The sequence below is a fragment of the Bactrocera tryoni genome, chromosome 2, assembly GCF_016617805.1.
Source record: "Bactrocera tryoni isolate S06 chromosome 2, CSIRO_BtryS06_freeze2, whole genome shotgun sequence".
Lineage (NCBI taxonomy): Eukaryota > Metazoa > Arthropoda > Insecta > Diptera > Tephritidae > Bactrocera > Bactrocera tryoni.
The window spans coordinates 23,100,853-23,121,809 of NC_052500.1; the positions used below are offsets into that span (position 1 = coordinate 23,100,853).

At 39.1% G+C, this 20,957-nt stretch overlaps 1 protein-coding gene across 3 annotated transcripts in view; it reads left to right on the top strand.

The window, feature by feature from the left end:
* LOC120767376 (protein cappuccino) overlaps positions 1-20,957 on the top strand; it is a 73,582-nt gene that overhangs the window by 23,406 nt on the left and 29,219 nt on the right. For 2 of the 3 annotated variants that reach the window (XM_040093355.1, XM_040093356.1), the window contains 2 exons: positions 8,094-8,660; positions 19,425-19,991. In XM_040093355.1, coding sequence (XP_039949289.1) covers positions 8,094-8,660; positions 19,425-19,991 — 1,134 coding nt within the window. Of the gene's footprint in view, positions 1-532; positions 974-8,093; positions 8,661-19,424; positions 19,992-20,957 lie in introns of all 3 variants that reach the window. The other variant, XM_040093354.1, reaches the window with a different exon arrangement.

Consider the following 20,957-nt stretch of genomic DNA (forward strand, 5'->3'; position numbering starts at 1 on the left):
TAACTGTAAATTACACACGTTAATGACATGACCTCTGCTTTCTGACTAATTTTTTACATACTTAAAACTCGAAGCTTATTAATTTGATTAAGTTTGACCCCGACGGACCTTCATACTGCGCACATGTGTATGTTTTATTTCCGTTTTACAACTGCGGCACGCAACTATAAATGACTGTTTAAGAAAACGGCATGTAGCACACCTTAAAAATCACCAAACCACAAAGCCGCTCATTACATATGCCATATTATATGCACACACATTTAAACTCTCCAAAGCAGTGCGAAAATGACAGAATGAACAACACTGACGGCGCTCCAACAAAAGCGCCGCAACAGTCAATAACGCGACGCAGCCGCTGCTGCTGCTCTTTTTTACCGCTGTTGCTTTCTCTGCGCTTAGCAGCGTTAGCAGCAGCAACAATGCAGGCACAGCTCCAATTGGAGCCTCAAACCGTGTTCTACAACTGCCAATCTACAAGTCACACAAACTAATTTCCAGTGTGACTTCAGTAATGCTTTACATTTCACAGGCGACGGTTCGGCGACTTACGTGAAACGAGTTGAAACGTCAAAAAGTCTCATTGCTGACAGTGACAAAGACAGCGACGCGGCGCAATCGATTAATGTAATTGTTGCTGCCGATTGTGGTCTAAACCAGCCACAGCGGTACACATATCAGAGGCAACGAGCTAAAGCTGAAATTAATGCCTCAGTGGATCAGTGTGTTGATAGTGAAAAATTGGAAAAATCGGAAAAATCCGTAACCGACGGTAAGCGTGTAAAGAATGCGAAGAAATTGTGCGTCCGCAAGTTGGTCGTACAAACAGAATCGTGGAAAACGGCGAATGCCATAAAACGTGTTGAAGTTCAATATCGTGGAGAGCAGCGAACGAAAGCAGAAGAGCCAGCCGAAAGTGTAAACGAGCAGACGGTGGGAGCAGAAAGTGCAATTACACGCAAAGAAGCCACAGGTGGGCAAACGAAAAGGTTCAAATTGTGGTAGTGATGAAATGAAAGAGTTCAAGAAGAAAAAATAAGTGCATGAAAACATCAAAGAAAATAGTTTTGCGTGCTTAGCAAAAATAAAAAATATATTTAGTTGTTGCTAAAGTAGTGTGAAAGGTAGTGAATATATACATAATATGCATACATACCCTCATATATAGATACATATATACATATATTGCATTTCATGTGATTTCATAACCTTTGCACTCGCAAAAATGCATAAATGCGGAAGAATATAAAAAATATGGCACAAAAATCGAAAATGAATTATGACATCAAAGCAATCAAAATAAAAATAAAAATATTAATAATAATAAAAAGTAATTTAATTAGAAATAATAATAATAAATAATAAAAAAATAATAATAATAAGTAAAATAATACAAATAAAATACGCGGAAATAAGAAAAAATCGAAAAAACAAATATCCGTCTTCTTTGAGTTCTACAATGTTCAGCACCTTAATATTAAATTGTGGGATCATAAAGCCGTCTTATTGGAGCTTGTTGGTATAGTTGTTAGAGTCAACTAAAAGATGAATAACGCTGCCAAATAGCGAGTCCTTGGCATAAATCCGGAGCTGTTTCTCTTACGTAGACCCTGCCGAGAGAACTATTTGTTAGAGTTTCTAAACTCTTTATAAAGCGATCTGATTATCGCTACGTCCAAATTTTCGATACCATTTTTGTAGTACGATTTAATCTTTATTTCTAAACAGGCCACAGTTTCGGCAATCACCGCTTCATTCGACGAAAATGTTTTCCCAGCGATCATTTTTGAAATCTGAGAACCGGAAATAGTCGCTAGGGGCCAGATCTAAACAATACCGTGGGTACGGAAGCAATTCGAAGCAGAATTCATGAATTTTTGCCAATGCTTTCACTGACTTGTGACACTCTCTCTTGATGAAACATCTCTTATTTTTTCTTAAAATGTGGCCGATTTCGTCCTTCAAACGATCTAATATTGCTATGTAATAGAAGTTCCTATTTTGCTCAGAATTCTGTAGTGTTGACAGTATTTGACCGTATAAAAGCTCGAGTTCGTTCCGGTTATGTAGAGTTGACTGTCGTGAGAACGACGATATGTAATAGTCGCTGTTGATGATCCTTTCTTTTTCAAGATAATCAATTAAAACTATTTCAGGCGCATCCAAAAATACAGACGCCATAACCTTGCCAGCCGACTGTTACGTTTTTCCACGCTTTGTAGCGGATTCATCGTGTAAAGTCCACTTAGATGACTCTCGAATGGACTTCAGAGTGAAATGATGGAGCCATATTTCATCCGTTCTCATATCAATGCAAAAATTCAGGTTTATTATGCTTGAACATCTCCAATGACTGCTGCGAATCATCAACTCGCCGTTGTTTTTGGTCAAAAGTGAGCATGTGTGACACCCATTTTGCACAGAACTTTCGCATACCCAAAATTTCGTGAATGATATGATGTAGACGTTTAGTTGATATCTTTCGAGTGCCTGTTATCTCGAAGAACTTCTCTTTATGGTTATCTAAAATCATTTTGATTAATCAGACTTCTAGACTTTCCTGGGGCAGTGTCCGCAAACTGGTTATCAGGCTAAGATTTATCTTGAACACAATTCTTTGGCATTTATTTTTTGAAGATTATCTTTTTCAAATGTTAGTCATGGCTACATCTCAGATGGTCCATCGATTGAGTTCAATTTACTATGACTTCTTCGAGCATTTCGACTGATAACTGGTGAAGGATACGCGTGATATTGGGCTCCAATGCCTGAATCGAAGCGATTGTCCATATAGGCTTTAGACTTTACATATACTCACAGGAAAAAGCCTAACGGTGTGATATCACACGATCTTGGCGACCAAACGGCCGGCCCAAAACCTGAAATTATCTGCTCACCGAAGTGTTCTCTAAATAAATCTATTAATTGATGCGATGTGTAGGAAACGGCGTCGTTTTGTTGAAACCAAATGTCACTGAAATCACGAGCTTTAATTTCAGGCATCAAACAGTCGGTTATCATGACGCGATAACGGTCGTCATTGATACGTTCCCACCGGCATCATTGTTAAAGAAATAAGGACCGATGATTCCACCGGCTCACAAACCAAACCAAACCGCTGTTTTTTCTGGTTGAAATGGTAGCGCTCGTATCCCTTCAGGCTGCTCTTCGTCCCAAATGCGGAAATCTTGCTTATTTACATACCCATTGAGCCAAAAATGAGCCTCTTCGCTAAGCAAACTTTGGCTCGAAAACGTCTTGAACGGATCTTCTAGGAACTTTTCAAGAGCTTATAGAGGGAAGCGATGCCGCTTAGAAAGGTCAAGCGGCTTCAATTCTTGCGCAAGCTGTATTTTGTACGCCTTAAAATGTCAACATAAGATGCGCCAAGTCGCTCAATACGGCGATCTGAGTTGCTGCGAACGACGCCAAATCGACACTCCACGGTCTTCGTGTACACTCTCAGCTACGGCTGCTATATTTTTTTTACTGTGTACTGGATGTGGCCTATTTGGTCGAATATTATTCAATAATGAATGCTGGGTCTCAAATGGGTAATGATGTTGCGAATTGTACGCTCAGTATGCCGAAGATGTTGACCATAAGTTGAGTGAAGCGCGCGGAACACATTCTTTACAAAACCTGAATTTTCGTAATAAGGTTGGGCGATTTTTAAACGTTGTTCAGACGTAAGTCTTTCCATGATGAAATGGCAAACAATACTGAACAAAAATAACATGACAGCTTGACACGACCCAAGCGTGATCTGTCAAAAAACTATGTCTACTTGGATCATCCGTTGTATCGAAGCTTCGTAGAGATTCAGATTTATAACATTCTTGGAATCTTAAATGGCATTTTTAGTAAAAAAAGAGATCAAGAAAAACAAAAATTACAGCAGAGCTAAAAAGAGTTGTCTCCTTTAGGTTGAGTTAGGTCGGAGTGTTGATCCAAAGTCAATCTAATTTGAAGAGATATTCGTGCTTTAATCCAAAGTCAATGAATATCACTTGGACAGAAATTTGTGTTTGTGTCTCACAAAAACTCCTAAAAGATAGATCATCCGATTCTCCTTTAATTGAAAATAATATTTTTCGGTAGAGTTTCCAGAAGTATCAAAAAAATTCCCAAAACTCTTATGACCCACAAAAATGTAATAAGCAAATTCAACTAACATAGAAAATGTATGTATAACAATTTATGTTTATCCAACTTTAAAATCAAACGAAAGAATTATGAACCAAAATGTCTTGTAAAAAAGAATCATTAGAAATCTCTAGCACCGAGAAATGGAGTTACGAGTACAAAGGTTTTTTTATATTTTCCAATATAATACATATGTAAATACATATATGTAACTTATACATTTGCGATAATTAGTACCAACTACGAGCTTCATGCTTTTCATTCACTGATTTTCCAGCGCTTCATTATGCCCCTTCACCCAACCGCAGCACATCTACAGCCACACCAACACTGTTCAACACAACTTTTAATTTATTTTTTCTTGTTTTGTGAGCTTCTCTCACTATGCTGCATATAGCGCACTGCGTGTGTATGCAAACTCGTCTAAATATTTAGCTGCCACTTAGGTATAACGTTTTGGTCATTCTCCAGCCATGTCATGTTGCACGCAACCGCCTCCGCAGTTCACCGACTCCGGTGTTATGAATTCCAGTTCCAAGCGAGTAACCACTAATAGCAGTCTGCCAATGGCATTACAAGCAAATTGTTAAATACAGGCAGACATGCATACATATATGTATGTATATGTACGAACTCTATGTAAAAGTATGTGCGTGTGATGCTCCAACGCGTCCCTTAAACTAACAAAGCGCGACAGAAGCGCAGTTTTTACGGCACAGTTTATTTGTGGATCGCAATCGGGCTAATATATTACATACATATATGTACGTATGTGCAGCTTTTTATACACAACTGTGTTTATGAGTATGCCAAATACCTTTCTAATACCACACATGACCTTTGGCTGTCAGCTAGCGACCTTAGCACGTTTCCGGTCATTTTTTAATGTCTTACTTCTTTCTATTTTCTTCTGTAAATCGCTTTTTTCGATTTTTTGTTTTGTTATTCTAGTTTTTAAGACACCATACTTTCTACTGTCCGGCTCAGTGCTAGTAACCGGCTGTTTTTCACCCTGCTTGACAGCTCTACTGTGGCCCTTCTCTCTGTCTTTGTCCACTTTACCTTCCAGTCGCTATATTTTGGTTGTTCTTTTCCTCATATTCGTGCTATGTAAATGTGCGTTGGGGCTCTCTTAAGCGCTGGAAGTTTGTTTTTTACATTCTTTCTTCACCGTCACCTTCTGGCAACTGACTTTTGTTTATGCTGGCGTTGTCACTTTTGCGTCTGTCGCTGAAAGTCTCTATTTGTCATGTGTGGGTCGCCAATAAAAAAAAGTTGCGTACATACAAGTATGTATGTACATACATATAGGCCATGTGTAGCATCTCTCAGCTCGGTAAAAAAGGGGTTTCATAAATTTGCCGCATATTAAAATTTTGATGTCATAAATCTTTTGCTTAATTGTTTATTCCAAGCATATGTTCTGTAGTAAGATTGATTGTGAACGCACAAGTATTTGAAAAATTTTTATTGGATTTTTTTTGTGGATCGCACATAGATTCCTGTGTGTGTTGGGTAAACACATAATAGTTATAAATAGCTGATAGGCATCATTATTTATTAAAAACTAAACTAATTGTGCAAGTAGATTTCGTTTGATGTAAAAACACACCCAATCGGAATTCGGAAGCAGTCAAATATCGATTGAAAACTTGATGTTTGTACACATGGGGGAAGAAATTCGGACATCGAGGCTAAATTTAAAACAAAAAAAGGAAAACAGCTTAGGATATCAATGAAAGTCTTTATTCCTGTGAAAGTACATTCGATGTCATTATGTATGGTACCGATACTCGAACTTTTTTGCATGGCCAGCACGGGCACGCTTGCAGAAGTCCAGACGCTGAACCTTATTTTCGACGGCTTTTAGTCATAAATCGGCCAATACTGCTGCAATTTCACGTTCGATATTCGTACGATGCTCATCAATCGTCGCTGGCTTGTTGGCTTAGACCATAGACTTGACGTAGCACCACAGGAAGCAGTCTAACGGCGTCAAATCGAACGACCGAGACGACCAATTCATTTCGTGCGATGACACGTTCACTAAACTAGCTTTTCAAAAAATTGATTGTAACATTCGTTATGTGGCGTGCGGCACCGTCTGGTTGGAACTATATAATGTCCAAGTCCATATCATGCAATTGGAAATATTGCAAAAAATATTCGATTATTCGATATTGAGCGGTAGCGATTCCCGTTCACAGTAACGTGCCGGTCTTGATCATCACAGAAGAAGTACGGCCACAGGACGCCGCTGCACACAAACCTCACCAAACCGTAATTTTTTCGGTGACTCACGGAGTACGTGTGGTTTGCCGCCTGACCAATAACGCTTATTGACGAAGTTATTGAGTCAGAAGTGAGCCTAATCGCTGAAGATGATTTCTCGATGCAAATCCGGATCACATTCAAGTTGTTGCTCAGCCTAGTTCACGAATATACAACGATTCTTGTGGTCAATCGGCTTCAGTTCTTACGTCAATTTAAACTTGTAACGATGTAGACCAAGATCTTTTCGCAAAATTCGCCACAACAACGTCACAGAGATGCCCAACGCTTGGGAAAGACGTGTGAGAGACTGATTTGGGTCTACCTCAGTTGATGCGCTAGCGGCGGCCATATTCTCAACACTACGGGAACTTCTTTGTCCACTAGATGCTCAATTGTTCATCTGACAGGACGATTATGAAGACTATAAATTGGACGTAGCGCTCTTTAAGCGCTCTTTAAGATGCTGGGGTCCTCTCTCTCTCTCAGTGTACCCGGTATCATATTCATTCAGTTTCCGCACCTCGAAAGACTTTGAACAAAATTTTAATATAGCTCTCTATTGTGCTTAAAGCAGGAATTTCTTAATTTCATTAACACTTTTCTAGGAGATTTTACTAAAAAGAAGATTTCTTGAAAACATTTTCGGAAACCGCATCTTCTGAATAATGTAACGATAAACCATTTAGTTGAATTGAGCCGAAGAGTAAATTGGTGCCGCTTTGAGGTGGTGTTATGAAAGACAAAGCTTTTCTTGGTCTCTCACTTTTGAAGATAATTTCAGTGACCTCTCTATTGAATAAAAATTATAAGGAGTGAACATAATCTGAAATGCGCTTTACAAAAGTAGTCCTATGAATTTTATCTATTACAGAAGTGGACTGAATTTTGTCTCGTTACACAAATGTTTCTCTTCGAAAACCTTCATAGCTCAGTCTGATGAAGGACTTTATTTCGCAAAAAAAGTTTTGAAGAGACTTTAAGGTTAATTTAGGAGTATTTTTTGGCCACAAATATAAAGGATACAATGAAATCATTAACGATAATAACGTAAAATGGTTCTAGTTTTAGAGATCAAAAACCATAGAAAAAATCTTATATTTTAAATCATTCAGTTCTAATTTATTAAAAAATGAAAATTTAGACTCATTAACTTAATCATGTGTTATATAAACTAGAAATCATTTCGCTCAAACTACAGACCTCATCTCTATTTTGTAGTGTTTTTAGAGACAAAATTTTAATTAGAAAAAAATATATGAACACTCGCTCACTACAAAATCGGAAACTACCATTTACCCAACAACAGGAATTCCGCAACATTTCACCTCCTTATCACCTTTACCTTGGCTTCAGTATATTAAGATACTTAACATAAAGTAAAGTAAAATGAAAAGCACTACTTTTCTCTAACTTTTGATTGTTCTTCCACACCTTTTGCTTCACTTTCGCTGCTGCGGCACAATTTTCCACTCAAAATCGCTTTGGCACCGCTGCAGACGCACTCGATGAAGGGGAAGTCTATGATGAGTACAACAACATGCTCATCTCCTCCGGTCGCCACAGTGCACGGCAAGAGCCACAACTACAGCAACAACAACAACAGCAACAACACAATAACTATGATATTGTTTTACTTAAGGAATTGTCAACAAGTTCTGATTCACTCTTTACAGACCCCATATCACCGCGTAGCATTGGCGAACAGCAACAGCAACACAGTGCAGAGACAGCAGCAAATGAATCGGACAAACGTACACACTTACGCACATACAATCGTTTGGCAGCGCGTGGCCTCAACGATTTGCCAACGCTTATCAAAGATCGACCGATCAGCGAGATCAGCATAACATCGGCCGATACTTCGGGCATACTCTCGCCGACAACAGCACGTGCTGTGCACGAGCTACAGCGTCGCCATCGCGCCGATAAGGTAGCCCATTTGTCCGTCTCACAAACGACATACTTGGAATTAGTGCCCGATACGAGTCCCGAGCTCGAGTCGGACAGTCCGGATGAGCAGATGGCGTTGCAGCTGGGTAAGAAATTGGCACAAGTGCTGAGTAGTAGCGGCAGTAGTGGCAGCGCTGCCACAGTGACGCCACAAGATAATGCTGCCGTGGGCACTGTGGGCGGCGCGGATCTCTTCGGTAACCTGGCGAAGACCAAGAAAATCGAATTGCATAATTTATCGTCGAGATTGGGAACGGCAGCAACCACAACGCCAACTGAGGAGAAAACAGGTGAGTGTGTAGTTCGGTTTATAATACTTTATTAGCTTTAAGATCTCATTTCAAAAAAAGGTATTTTAATAATAGGCATTGGCTGAGTTTCTTAAGCCTGATCCATGACCTTGATTAGCCGAAAATCCCATCCTGATTTCTTATACTTATACTTGTATACGTATGTATATTGAACTTCCCATAAAAATGTAAAAGTTCGTTAAAATACAAACCCTCAACCCTCGGATATTACAAATTTACTTAATATAAAGGCAATAACACGCATAAATATTGTTTGGCCCCAATTAGCATTAAGTTCATCTTCCATATGAATTTCAGGTTGCCTTCGAACACCAGACTTTTAAGGTAAAAAATTCTGGGAAGTTTAGTATTGACTGCCGGGGAATGTCCGACTTCTTTTAAAAATTTTACCTTAGGTGCATTTTGAAGTTCTACCTTCCAGATCGGAAAGAGGACTTAAGGAGTTTAGAGAAATATAGGCATCCTAACATGAGTTTAGTGAGATCTCTCAAGGGACATACTGACTTTATAAAGGAGACAAAGCCTATCGGGGAAATATATAGCCTCCGAAAGATGAATCAAGGTCATCCATTGTTTATAGGAGTCTACCTTTTGTTAAGAGTAGCATTATCGATAAGGTTCATCAAAATATCTCACATATTGGCCGATATATCATATATGGAACATAGTAAAAGTCAAACATTATAATGGGTATATGGGTACTAGAAATAACTTAGCTGGATATCATCCAATTTTATCTCAGTTATGACCTAGCCAAGATTGACGGCCAGGACGCTTTCGCTATGTTTCTAGTGAGATTGGCAGGGAATCATTGACTATGAGCTGATACCTTGTGGTCAAACTCTTAATTCGGACCGTTTGAAGAAAGTATTCGTTTAGAAGTAGTCAGTTTTGGCCAACATACGGGAAGCCAACAAGGCAACCCAAGGCTATACACACCGTTAGGGACTCGTCAGAAGCTCCAGGATCTTGTTTGGAAGGTTCCTATGTATCCACCTTGTAGTCCGAACATGACAACAAATATCGTTAAACTCTAAATTTGTACCATCTGAAGAAAACCATCGACCAAAAAAGGTTCGAGACATTGTGTTCTATCAGGCCAAGCTACAAACACCGTGAGGGACTCGTCAAAAGCTCCTTGAGATTGTATGGAAGGTTATTATGTATTCAAGTTATGGTCCGAACATGGCACTAAATATCATCAAACTCTTAATTCGAACCCTCTGAAAAAAAATCGCCCAAAAGCGGTCCACTTTTACCAATAGACGAGGCATTGTGTTCCATCAGGACAAAGACAGGATACACACACGCTTAAGAACTCCTCAGGAGCTCCAGGAGCTTGTTTAGAAAGTTCTTATGTATCCACTTTATAGTCCAAACCTGGTAAGTGATCAAGTGATGTCAAAGTTAACGCCAAACAAACTCATGAACCGAATCAGCGATTTGACGCTGAATCGCACTAAAAACGAATCGTTTCTACATTTTTCCTTTCACTTACGACAAACGTCAAGAGAAGCGGTCATTAGCCAGCGTAAGACAAAATTGACAGTCGGAAAGGTTTCTGCATTTTGTAGTGTTGAGTTGAGATTGTATCTACTCTCTTATGAGCTGCTTCTCCACGGCCAAACTCTTAATACGGACCTGTACTGTCGAAAATTGGACCATCAGAAGGAAGCTGTCGTCCAGAAGCAGCCAGCTTTGAACAATAGGAGAAAAATTGTGTTCTACATATATCGATAGTCAGGTGCTGAGAGAACTTGGTTGAGAGGTTTTTATGGAGTCTACGTTATAGTCTGGGCCTGGCACCAAATGATTATAATCTGCTCTCGTCTATGGCGAATGATTTCGCTGATAGAAAATTTGACTTAAGAGAAACTTGTGTATATAGACTATCCCAGTTTTGTGCTAATAGAGACAATAGTTTAAATGAGACTAGCCAGAAGCTCAGAGAATTTGGTTGAGAAGTTTTTATAAGTCTACCAAAGGTGATTACTATCTGTTCTCGTCTATGGCGAATGAGTTTGCTGATGAAAATTTGCCTTAAGAAAAACTTGTGAATATGGACTGTGGCACGTTTTTGCCAATAGCGACAAGAGTTTCTATGAGAGGGATATTGCGAAAATACCCTCAAAATGACAACAAGTTTTCGAACATAACGGTGCACAATTTACCTAAATCGAATCATTCTAACAAACCTAAATAATACCTTCAATTGAATGCCAATGCAAATTGAATACTTTTACTGAAGCCTACCGTTATGTAGCTGCATAAATACTGAATCCCTTGGGGACCAACTAACAGTCTGTTTGCATTTGCAAAGAGAGCCCTTACACTCTGTGTAAGTTCTTCCTTCGGTATACCATTTATTTTCCAAAAACATTTCAAGTAATTTTTCGAGTATTTCTAATATGTTTTCAGTTAATACATTTGCAAATATTTGCATTCAAAGGCTGAGGCCTTAACAGGCAATCAAACCAAAACAAAATAAAATAATATTTAATAAAAATATTTAAGTCTTTAAGCTCATCCACTTGCTGCTCCGTGTTTGCATTCCATTAAGCGCTCCATTTGCGTAAAAATAATAAATAAACAGCGGCAACCTATCAACGTGCCATTACGGTATGCGCTCACATTACACACACACACAAACTCACATACACATACATATATGGTAGGTCAAACATATATGACCGGCTTTTAGGCGCATGCTGCTAGTATTTATTTACCCATTAACCCAGTCAAAACAAATGCGGCAAAAACATTTACTTTACCCCTTAACACACTGCCGACGCAATTGAGTTGCATGTGAACAGACATACGAACGTACATACACATATACAGACGCATATAAACTCACGCTGGCTAAAATTTGATAGTGGACGTGAGAATGTGACCTCAGTGGATGCTTTTCATTTTGCACATGCACACACATACAAACAAAATAAAAAAGCTACAAGCTCAAAGGAGACCGAGATGTATGTAGAAATGATTCGTTTACAATTACAATACCGTTACTTGGATATAAGTAAGAGCTGTGTACATGCACCGCATCAGCTGTGTTTACACACACACACATGCATATAATAGACACACGTGCTCGGCACAAGCTGGGAATTATTTAAATACCCTTTTGACCAAAAAATCCTAGATCATACACGACTCCATTTGGCTAGCGACGAGACAGTGCGTGTGTATGCGAAGTAAATAAATGGTTGCGGAATTGCAACCGCAATAATTGGGGATACATACACATGAAATATTACCAAATATTTAGAGAACATTCCTAGTGCAAAAGCTCGAAGTAAATACAAGAAGTTGTAATACTGATAATGAGATAACTTCTTTATGCATTTTAAGACATATCCTACTTCAATATTGGTCCTGTTACAAACTAAGTAGTTCTGAGAGTCTACCATAGTTCGACAGCCATCACTATGCATCCGAAGTTCCAAAAAAAAAAGAAAAAACGTTAACTACCGTTAGAACACAGCTGAATTTTTTATAACATAAAAAAGGATAAAACAAAATCTTTATTCTGATTTTAATGGGTCACTTTGAATGGCAGCTATAAGATATAATGGTTCGATCTAATACTACGTTTGGCGATTGTGGCGACGGTTTGAATAATAATCTATACGAAATTTCGTGAAGATAATCCCTCAAATACAAAGTGCTTTCCAAAGTAAACAGGACCTTTTGAATCTAGCGCCACCTGGTGGTACCATCTATATGTCAACTGGTGCGTTAGAATCTGCTGTCTTTATCGATTGTCTAGTGAGAAGTTCACGACATTTCATCGATTGCAAGTGAAGTTATTGCGTTTTAAGTGTCAGTATGTTTGTGTTATCGGTGCGAAAATGAGCTTCGAACAAAGAGCCAACATTAAATTTTTTTGAAAATTGGTAAAACTTTTACCAAAACGTTTCAATTGATGAAACAAGTTTATGGCGATGACTGTCTATCCCGCAGCTGAGTACACGTATGGTTTCAACGTTTTCAAAGTGGTCGTGAGGACATAAATGACGATCAACATGTGGACCAATCAAAATTCGTGATCACCGGAAACTCCGTCGAAACTGTGCGTGAATTCATCAAAAATCTGTCGAAATCATCATTGAAATTCATGGAAATGGAATTGAACATCACCAAAACATCGATTTATTGCATTCTGACCGAACATTTGGGCTTACGAAAGGTGTGTGCACGGTTTGTTCCACACAAATTGACTTACGACCAAAAATTGCTTAGAATCCGTCTCATCGATTGACGCTTGTGACCGATTACATGACCAAAAATCACATTTTAACCATTAACCACTTCCCGTATTCACCTGATATGGCACCGTGCGACTTCTTCCTCTTCAGAAAAATGCATTTGCTCATGAAAGGAAAGCGTTATGCAGACGTAGAGGCCATTCAAAAGGCTTGCACCGGTATACTGGCGGCTATACCGGCCAACGAGCTAAAACACTCGTTCGACATACTTTTGGACCGTGCAAAAAGCTGTATTGAAGCAGAATTGGACTATTTTGAATAAAATAAATTGATTTAGCCGAAAAAACAATTTGTTCTGTTTTTTCTAAGCCCTGTTTACTTTGGAACGCTCCTTGTATATTGTGCTGACTTTCTTAAGAGCAGAGTACTCATTTCCAGTCTTATCGATAAGAAAGCCGAGTCCGATTGTGATACCGCAACTGATTTAAAAGTGGACAAGTAATCCAATTTCGGTTTCGCCCAATATCGCCTTAGCAGCCATCTGTTAGTCAAGTTCTGGTTAACCAAGCCACCTTCTTTCGGTATTTAACCCTTTTTTATATATGTCGAATTTAACTGTCAGTTGGCTGCGAACCAGTCAATGATAAAGCGGCCCTTAAAGTTCCATGAGCTTCAGCCAACAGATCCCGTACGCAATATTAAGAAGCCAAACTCATGTTAATTTGTGTAGATTATAGCATCACCGATCTTTTAGAATGGACAGAGTATACTTATGACATAACTCGTTTTCTACAAGCAATGATATTGAGATAGTTGAGAGGTCGAGTATAGTATTTTATGAGCTCATAGACGACGAATTAACTAATTTGGCCGAAGAATCATCGGCACACACAGGATTGTTGTCTTTTAGGCATTTTCTTATACAGGTAACCTGAATTTGTCCCTAGGGAGGTTGATTATATATTTAAACCTGCTGAGGTTGAGGTTGGCATGGCTCATGCCTTGGAGCTGTGACCAGAAGTCCCTTTGAGGACCCACCGCGATGAAGGGTTCAGGTTCTACCATGTTGGTGAATGCTGGAGAGCGGGCGAGCTCATCAGCTAGTTCATTTTCGGTTATACCTTTATGACCGGGCGCAGATCAGGTGCACTTTGTTCTCTACGCTTCTGCAACAGTAGCGATTTGATCTCATAGGCAGAGATTGTTTTAAGTGCCGCTTAACAGTCAATGTTCGCTGCGATAGTTGCGTTTCTGATTATATCCATAGGTATTGAGAGTTTGGTGCATGGTCCTGCGACTCCTGCACCAATTCCCTCCTATGTTTTCGAGTCGTCGGTGTACGACCTACTACTACTATCCCTAAGCAGTAGTTCGAGAAGGATCATTCCATTCAACCTTGCTACTAAGATTAACCTTGAATTTCTTGATGAAATTGCCCTTTTAGTAATGCTGACACTTAGGAGAAGAGCCAATGGTATTATACTACTTAATTCTTTCATCCGCTGGCATGGTATTACCTTGCCTCTGCCGTACCCTTCTGTCATTTGGAGCACTGTGTGCTTGGCTACCTAACCGATAACTTGGTGAAGTGGTGTGAGCTTAAGCATGACTTCACATGCTGCCGTCGGGCATGCGCTAAGAGCTTTCTTCAAATTTTAATTTTTCAAATAAATAGAGCAAATATTTCAAAAACCTCGTAGAGAGGTACAACTAAAACAACAAATTTCCGCTTAACCTCATGTAATGTTGTTCAGAATAGATGAAAAATTGATACAAAAACCACCAAGTGGTTGGTAGCGAGCCGCGACTCTTCGATAGCTGGATGACTGCCGAGACCTCATCTATGCAATAAGACGAATCATATAGTATCTTGTATTAAAATTTTGACTTATGACATTTACGAACAAGTTTGGTTGCGAGTAAAATATACTTTAGAATATGATTTTTTATAAAGTACAAGGTCTGTCGCAAAAGAAACAGAACTTTTTAAATATAACTGTTTCTGGTGGTGCCACCTATTCGTGGGTATATGAAATAAAAAGTTTGGTCTCTTGTTATCATTTCGTAAAAATTTTAAGACAATTGGATAACTACAATCGATGTTATCCATAAAAAAGTGACAGCAGCTTTTGGTCATCGGTCGTAAAATGTATTTTGAACAAAGAGCAAATATTAAATTTAGTTTTAAATTTGGGAAAACGTTTACTGAAACATTTCAAATGATGAAAAAAGTTTATAGTGATCAGTGCCTATCCTGTAGTAATGTGCATGAGTGGTTTAAGCGATTCCAAGAAAGTGGTGAGGATCTCTGTGACGATCAGCAGTCGGTCGTCTTCAGATGTCAAAATTAAAGACAATGCTGATTTGTTTTTACGATTCCGAGCGTATTGTACACCGAGAGTTCGTCCCACCTTGCCAAACGATTAATGCTGTGTTTTAGCTTGGTGTTATGAAGCGTCTTTTGTCACGCATTCGTCGTGCTCGACCACAATACCGTGAGACAGGGTCCTGGCGCCTGTTGCACGATAATGCGCCGTGTCATCGGTCAACGCTTGTCACTGATTTTTTGACAAAAAACTCCATATTAACCATTAATCACTCACCCTACTCAGCTGATCTGGCACCCTGTGATTTTTACCTATTTGGAAAACTTCATTTGCCCTGAAAGGACACTGGTTTCAGGACATTTCAGCTATCCAAAAGGCGACGGCCGATATTCTCAAGAGCATTCCGAAAAATGACCTTAAGCACTCATTTGAAATGCTAATTGACCGGACTAAACGCTGTATTGAAGCACAAGGAAACTACTTTGAATAAAAAACTATAACTTTTGAAAAATATTAATTTTTTGTTGTTTTTTTTAACAGTCCTGTTTCTTTTACGACAGACCTTGTAATTTAGTGATACATTTATTACAATAGCAACACCAACTTAATGCTTTGGCCTTGTGTATTTATTGAAAAACTTTTAGGTTACATTACAACTTTTCTTCGCTACTAATAATAACAAAGCAGAAACTCGAAAGTGTCGATAAAAAATCATTTTTTCTACCAAAATTATTTAAGAAAAATATACCTTAATTGATTTCATAACAATCATCCATTATATTTTCCTAATAAAATTGCGATAAATAACCTTTTTTTCTGTAAAAACTTTCCGGCATATCAATACGCCTATCAGCTGTAAATTGTATGCAAATGCGCTGTTATTTTAAAACTTTCCAAGAGCACCCGTTAGCCTCTAATTAAAATCCTTCAACCCAAAAAAATACAAACATATTAATTATACCTCTTACTCCTAACACCGCCAAACAAACAAGCGCGTAGCTGCTCCGTCTCCCTCTCTCACAAACGATAAGTTTTTAAACGTTATTGCCTAAGCTTTTATCGAGATAATTTTTTCATTTTTCTTGCGTCTCCTTTTCATGTTTATTGACCTTAAAAGCATTTTTACAATTATATTGAAAGCTCGTTGCACAAACACAAGTACTTTTGCACATTTTTTTACTGTTAATTAAATCAATTTACTTTGCAAACACTTCACGAACGAGAAGAAGGGCTTCGGCTAAATAAATGAGCCGTTCGAGACTGACGGAGATGAGGAGGGATAGCCTATTTGGTGTGGGTAAATGGAAAACGACTTACTTAAGGGATACACGAATGGACTGTTTGGTGTCTTTGCACTGAGCATTTTTGTAAAAATCATAAACATAAAAGTTAAAAAATATTAAAAAAGTAATGATAAATATTATAATACTTATGTACAAAACCCGGAAACTTAGAAATAAAAAATTAAGGGTGTCGAAGCATTGGGAAAAGAGATGCGAGGTTAAAGAAAAATTCTTTAGGATTGGGTAATTTAAAAGGCGTGATGACATGACGTGTACAAGTATAATTTTATGGCTTGACACATGACGCTATAGGATCACCATATTCTTTATTGTAATTAACGGACATACCTAAACTCTGTTCCCACGACCGTCGGGTCTAAGTAACCGGAACGGATTCGAATTTTTATCCGGTCAAGGACTATCAACTCGACACCATTTCTCGAACTTACCGCATGAATGTTTTTTGCCGCTACAACAACAACAACCATAAATAAGCTGACCTTTCAAGCTCTAAAGAGCTGTCAAAAATCACCAGGAACCAAGAGTTTATATGCGACATACCACCAGTTCGCTGACCCGAATTTGTCTACTTTTGACGCATAGTTGTTACGGCTTGAAGTTGGCTGCTGAAACCGTTCAGAAGAAGCGAGAAATAAGATTGAAAAAAAACTACGGTACTTCAAATACATTCCTCGTGAAGCACTCCTTCAACAAATTCCGAAAGAGCTCCGCATTCTTAAAACTTCTTCCGATCATGGTACTGGTACAATTTCCGAGTGCTGTTCATTCGTTCAAGTCGAGTCAATCCTAAAACCTCTTTTAGAGTTGTGTGATATGCTACCTTTCTTCTAGCATATTTTTTGTTTACTTCATAAAATATCCTCTACTCAGACCTCCGCAGGGATCCTTTACGATTTGAAGATCAGGTTCGCAAATCGAAATCGAGCTATAAATCCTACTAATTTATTGAGCCGACTAAAGACTGTAAACTGTAGCTTGACATTGGAAGCCGTCGGTTGTAAGCGTTCCGCTTGCACCGTTCTGTTGTGAAAGTTATCTTTAATATTTGAAAGCTTTCTCTTTCGAAGCAAACATTTTTTGTAGACCTACCCGCTGCTTCGATCTTTAGGATCCTTCAGGTGAACTGAACTGAACTGAAAACTATACTAATTTATTGATTCGACTGGGTACCAGTATCCAACATCCGTCTATGGGCCGTTGCGGGAAGGATCATTATTATGCTCTTCCGAAACAACCTTAATATTTGAAAGTTTTCGCTTCCGAAGCAAACCTTTTTTGTAAACCTATCCGCTATTCCGTTCTACACAAGGATCATTTAAGGGGTATGATTTGTAGCCAGCTCACATGCCGTAGCCAAGCTGAAAACTATACTAATTTATTCAATCAACTGTGGTCGGTAAACTAGTGCTTGCTACTGGAAGCTCCTGGTATCCAACAACCGTCTACAGGCCGTTTTCTTTTTGAGTTGTCCTCTCTTTCAGAATTCTTAGATAAGGTTCCTTTTTTCTAGCATCTTTCGAGTTTAGTTCATCAAATACCCTCTACTCAGATCTCCACCAGCGATCTTTTAATGATTGAAGATCAGGTTCGCATATCGAAACCGAGCTATAAGTCCTATAAACATATTGAACCAATTAAAGACTTTAAACTAGAACTTGATATTGGCAGCTACCAGTTGCGCCCCGCTATAGACCGTTCTCTTTTGGATGGTATCTTTAATATTTAAAAGATCTCCCTTCCGAAGCACACCAATCGAAGCTAAGCTAAAAACTCTACTAATTTATTGAATCGTTTGTGGACGATAAACTGTAGCTTGATACTGGAAGCTACTGTAAACAATATTAGTTGAAAGCTTAATCTTCCGATAAAAAACTTTTTGTAGACCTAACCGCTACTCCGATCTCCACAAGGCTCCTTAAGGGGCATGATTTGTAGCTAGCTCACATGCCGATTCCAAAACTGAAATCTTTACTAATCTGTTGAATCGACAGTGGACGGTAAACTGAAGCTTTATACTGGAAACTACCGGTACCCAACATCCGTCTATAGGCCGCTCTCCTGCGGGAAGAATCATTATTAGTTGGAAGCTTGCTCGTCTGAAGCCATCTGTGTATCTACGAGGAGAGTCGTATCACAGCTCTAATAACTTTTTCCTTCATCTACCAAACTACATCTTTCTTAGGGTGGTTGCTTTGAAAGGTTGTACTTTAAGTGTAGGTACTCTCAGCATAGCAGTAACGGGAGCGAAAAAGGTGGGATCTCACGTTCTACGTGTCTTTATAAGCTAGGTAGAATACTTTCTACCGATCTTACTAGCATTTGTGTTTCTCAAAGCAATTCAAGCGCAAGCATCGCGAGAAACAAAGTAAAACTGGATCCACATCAAACTACCAAGCATGCGGAAATTTTTACTTTGGTCTAGCTTCTTAGCTCGCTTACAACAAATTGTAAACATGATCTACCATATACATATATCGACTTCTTATTAACGCAGCTTTAAGACAAACCACGGCACAAATGTTTCTTTCTTGTTACGCCGCAGTTGCTGTTGTTTTTCCGAGGTTATTTATTTTATTATCCCTTTATTGTGTTTATTGGCAAGGTTCATTGCCTTTCATTTGTTCTTTTTTTTTGTTTCTTTATTTTTTTATATGGACTTTTTATTACTTTTTGCTGATTTCCTTTTTCTTTTCATTTCCTTTTTTCCGGCTCATCACCGCCTGCCAAAGTAGAGCCCGCAAACAATTACAAAGAATATAAGTTCGTCTCATTTTTGTTAACAAAGAAACGTGTGTTTTTTCTTTTTCTTGTTTCTTTCATGGTTTCACCGGCGGATACCACACTCCCACCACCACCAACACCGACAACCGCCTACAACAACACCTTCACATTCGCCAGATGCCAGCACAACGAACAGCAAACAGTTGCCGCCTTCGACAGAAACTCAATCAACCGTTATAATTTCGTTTAAATCATCGCAAACACCTGTTCAGTCTCAGCAACAGCTACAGCAACAATCGCCAACACCAGCGACACCGCCTCCAACGACAAGAACGAAACGGGAAACCGCTAGCGTGTCTACCCCAACCACAACCACAGCGACAGCGGCTGCGGCGACTGGCACAGCATCGGAAGTTGCTGCATCAACGCCTACGAACGCTACAGCAACAACAACAACTACAACAGCAGGAGCGTTGGCATCCACAGAAACTGGCGTTCTAACAGCAGCAACACCTTTAACACCCGCCACACCCAGCAACAATGTACTCAAACGAGTCGCCTCACTCACGGCTGAGAAGGCAGCAGCTACAGCAGCCGCCGCCGCCGCCAACGCTATTAACGCCAATGCAAACGGAAGTGCGAGCGCCACCGGCATGGCCGCGCATTTGGAGTATATCAGCGGCTGTCGGCGTCTATCTTATGTGCCGGAGAAGTTAAGCTTCGCTGCGTATGAAAAGTTCGAAGGTAAGTAAAACAAGCGTGTGCCTGTGTTATGCCAACCTGCCTCTCTGCCTGACTGCCTATGTGCTTGCCTTGGTACCCTACTGCTAGCTTTACTTAGTCCGCAACGCCTTAGTCCTGTCAAATGCATGCGCCGCGAAAGGATGTTATGGCATTGTGTAGTGTCTTCTTCGCCGCCGCTGCCGGCTGGCTTCCCCGCCCGTTCTCACTTTTGTGTGTGATTTGGTGCGCAAATTTGCACACGTTTTTATTATTCATGCACCGGTATTTACCATTTGTTAACTTTATCAGAGTGTGTTGATATTTTTTTCTACTCACACTTTGTGCGAAAGATTTTTTCCCTTCTACGAAATTTTCTCTTTTAATTTCTGTTTAAATATTGACGCATATTGTAAGCGGAAATTGTAATCTCGAGAATCAGCCAAGTCGAACGTACCTACCGTTAAGTAAAAGTATAAGGAATCTTACTCAATGCGCGCTCATCCTTTCCAGCGCTTGCCGTCTCCTCAGCTCCTCAGTTACCTACTTTGAAGAACGGAAATTTCCAGCTCTCGAATATTTAATGTAGAATTTTATAATGATGTTTGAGGCAAATAATCTTCGATTAGCTTTTCGCTGCGAAAAAAACGGTTTAATTGTGCGCAGTCAAGAAAAAAATTCAAGCGACATAGCAGAGTAATGCCGTTAAATGGTAGGTAATTGAAAGGTTTAAATTCTTGCAGCAGTGTTAATAAAGTGCCTTAAGTTTTCCTTGAAATTTATGCGAGAATGCGAAAACTTTTGTCGCATACTGTAAGTGAATTTTATGAAATAATATCTTAAGTTGCGTTGATAAATTTTGATGCCACAAGCTCAGTTAATCTAACTACATTGCAAAGTTGGAACAGTAACAGTCGCACAGTGTGTTAAATTTAGCTTCGAATTAGGATTTTCTGCAGTCTTTTTATTATTTAAAAATGTAACGGTGTA